General features: G+C 36.4%; 1 protein-coding gene across 1 annotated transcript in view; it reads right to left on the reverse strand.

Annotated features, from left to right (window-relative positions):
• The window catches only part of LOC138039060 (ribonuclease P protein subunit p14-like), a 98,296-nt gene that overhangs the window by 94,660 nt on the left and 1,136 nt on the right, over positions 1 to 2,500 (reverse strand). Inside the window, exon 2 of the mRNA XM_068885225.1 lies at positions 2,006 to 2,102. Coding sequence (XP_068741326.1) covers positions 2,006 to 2,102 — 97 coding nt within the window. The remainder of the gene's footprint in view (positions 1 to 2,005; positions 2,103 to 2,500) is intronic.

Consider the following 2,500-nt stretch of genomic DNA (forward strand, 5'->3'; position numbering starts at 1 on the left):
ATTTCCTGACCATAGATCCACTGAGGGTACCACTAAATGCCTACCAAGAAACAGTAATAGGCAATTTTATTACTTTGCAGAATACCCAACTAGCATTGTCTGTTATCATTTTTTGGTACAAAAATACAAGGTGTTATCAGTGAGAAAACAAGACTTTTTCTAAAAAATATCATGCAGGGGAAAATATGGAAACACAACGCACAAAAAAAAATATGTGTAAGCTTGTATAAAAGTAAAAAGTAAAGTAAAGTAAAGGTAGTAAAAAGTAAAGTAAAGTAAAGGTAGTAAGTAGACGCTCTAAAGGTACTTTACACGTTTTAAGACAATGTTGATAGAACTGGATTATGCTGAAACATGTATATTTTCCAAACTCATAAATTATTACTTGTGCTGTGATTCATTGTTTTCACACAAGGTTTTTGAACGAAGGTACAGTGTACTCCCACTCGCATATTGCTTACTCCAATTCCCTCTAGATCACTTGTACATCCATTACAAGGTACAAAAGAGAAAGATTACAGTTTGCGTTGTTGTTGCTCTTTGGATTGAACATCGCCAACGCTTAAAGATGAAATCCTTCAAAGCTTCGAGTCAGGGCTGCACTCTTCTGCCTTTGGATGCGGTGCATTATCTTGCAAATCCTAAAATAAAAGCCCAATAAGTTCAGAACTTGGCGAACCTGCATAAAATTCAATCATTTCTAACCAAATACATACCCTATTCTTGCAATATTTATCTCTTGTTCCACATCGCACAATTTGTTTCTTCCTTTACAAGGGCATCTTCTGTTGCTGTTTTCCTTGAAATCGCTTTGTACTGCAAGCACTTCCGCATTTACAAAAGTTAAGTGATCCAAAAAGTTCTTCCTGACAGCTAAATATTAAATTCTGAGTGCTATGTTTGACATAGAATTCATTAACGTGACTCACGCATGAATCCATGATGGTGGCTAGAATTTTCTGTGAGTGCAAGATCAAACAAACTCAAGCATGCGCAGCTCATGACAGTGTCCCTTTAAGAGCTTCTAAGCACTCTTTATTCGTTAAAAGATCTTCACAGAATTTAGAGTCCTCATAGTTCATGAGGATATCATTCTCTGATTTAAAACATTCACTATCAAAAGAAAAAAAAACAAAGAAACAAAACTTTATTCACTTTAACACAATGAAAGGGAGACATACCAGTGGTTATCCCTTTCGAGGATATTTGCCTAGATCTTATTAACTGAGAGTCAATTTTGATGAAGGGGGGAAACCGGAGTATCCGGAAAAAAACCCTCAGAGTCAGATTGAGATCGACAGAAACGCAGCCCACATACATGTACATGTACAACCTTGAGGCCAGGGTTGAGCCGGGGGTCGCAGACGCGAGAGGCATAGTTGATAATCGCCAAGCTATCCTGACTCCCTTTTATATATTACACTTCTTTGACATATGTAAAGCTCTTGGTATGTCATGTACATGTAGAATGTTTCACCTTCTCCAAGAATACCTATATCAGAAGTTACAAGTTATTTGTTATCATGAATTTAGAGCTGACTCATTGTGTTAAAGTTTATACATGAGAAAGTATTCAGTATTTTTTCTCCTTCACTGTACCATCTGCATACTGGCTGATACATGTACCGGTACATGAAATTCAAATCATTTACATGTTGCGGACACTTTACATATGTCAACCAAAAAATGTCAACCAAAGAGTGTTGACCGACAGTCCAAAAAATAAATTAGCACAGTCCAATTGGCACTTCTTGGCTGTTGACTAAAAAATCAAGTGATGTGATAATTTGACTTGAGCCAACAGTAATGAGAAAAGCACAGGGAAGACCATCACCACAACATCAGTGATACAATGTACCATATACAGTGTACATCTTTGCAAATTATATATGTATGGTGCAATTTCTAAAAAGATACATGTTCACTGTAGCATCAGATAATATTATCTTAACAGCAAAATGTAAATTGTTACACAATAACCAAAAACCTCAGACATAAGTAGTACCTGGCCATGTAAAGAGCCAAGGCCCTTTACAAGAACACTTTTAAAAGTCACTGCATCAAGTTGAACAGAAGGAAGATCTTTATCTTTGGCAATGTCCCTAATAAGACAGAACATATTCAGAATTTGTCTGAAACTATGATCTAACTATCATAATTGCACACAACAATAATAATGACAGTACTGGAAATGACAGTCGGTCATCCGACATTGTCAAGCTAAATTTCACATTATGATATCAGACACAATGTCCCAGCATCTCGCCAAGACATCTTCACTTCTCCACTTGAAGCTGAAGGTTCCAGATGTCCATGGAAAAATTATTTCTTCAGTCGCATTTGAAAGAGATAATGTATTTGCTGAAAGATGTATGTGCAGTGCAGCTCAAAGATAAGCGAACTTTGCATAAGCATGTACTTATGTTGAAAGTATCCGCGCCGATATACAACCAGCAAGTTAAATCACTGGTTTAGAGCTTGTGAACATATCTTATTTTCT

This window comes from Montipora capricornis, chromosome 2, assembly GCF_036669925.1.
Source record: "Montipora capricornis isolate CH-2021 chromosome 2, ASM3666992v2, whole genome shotgun sequence".
NCBI lineage: Eukaryota > Metazoa > Cnidaria > Anthozoa > Scleractinia > Acroporidae > Montipora > Montipora capricornis.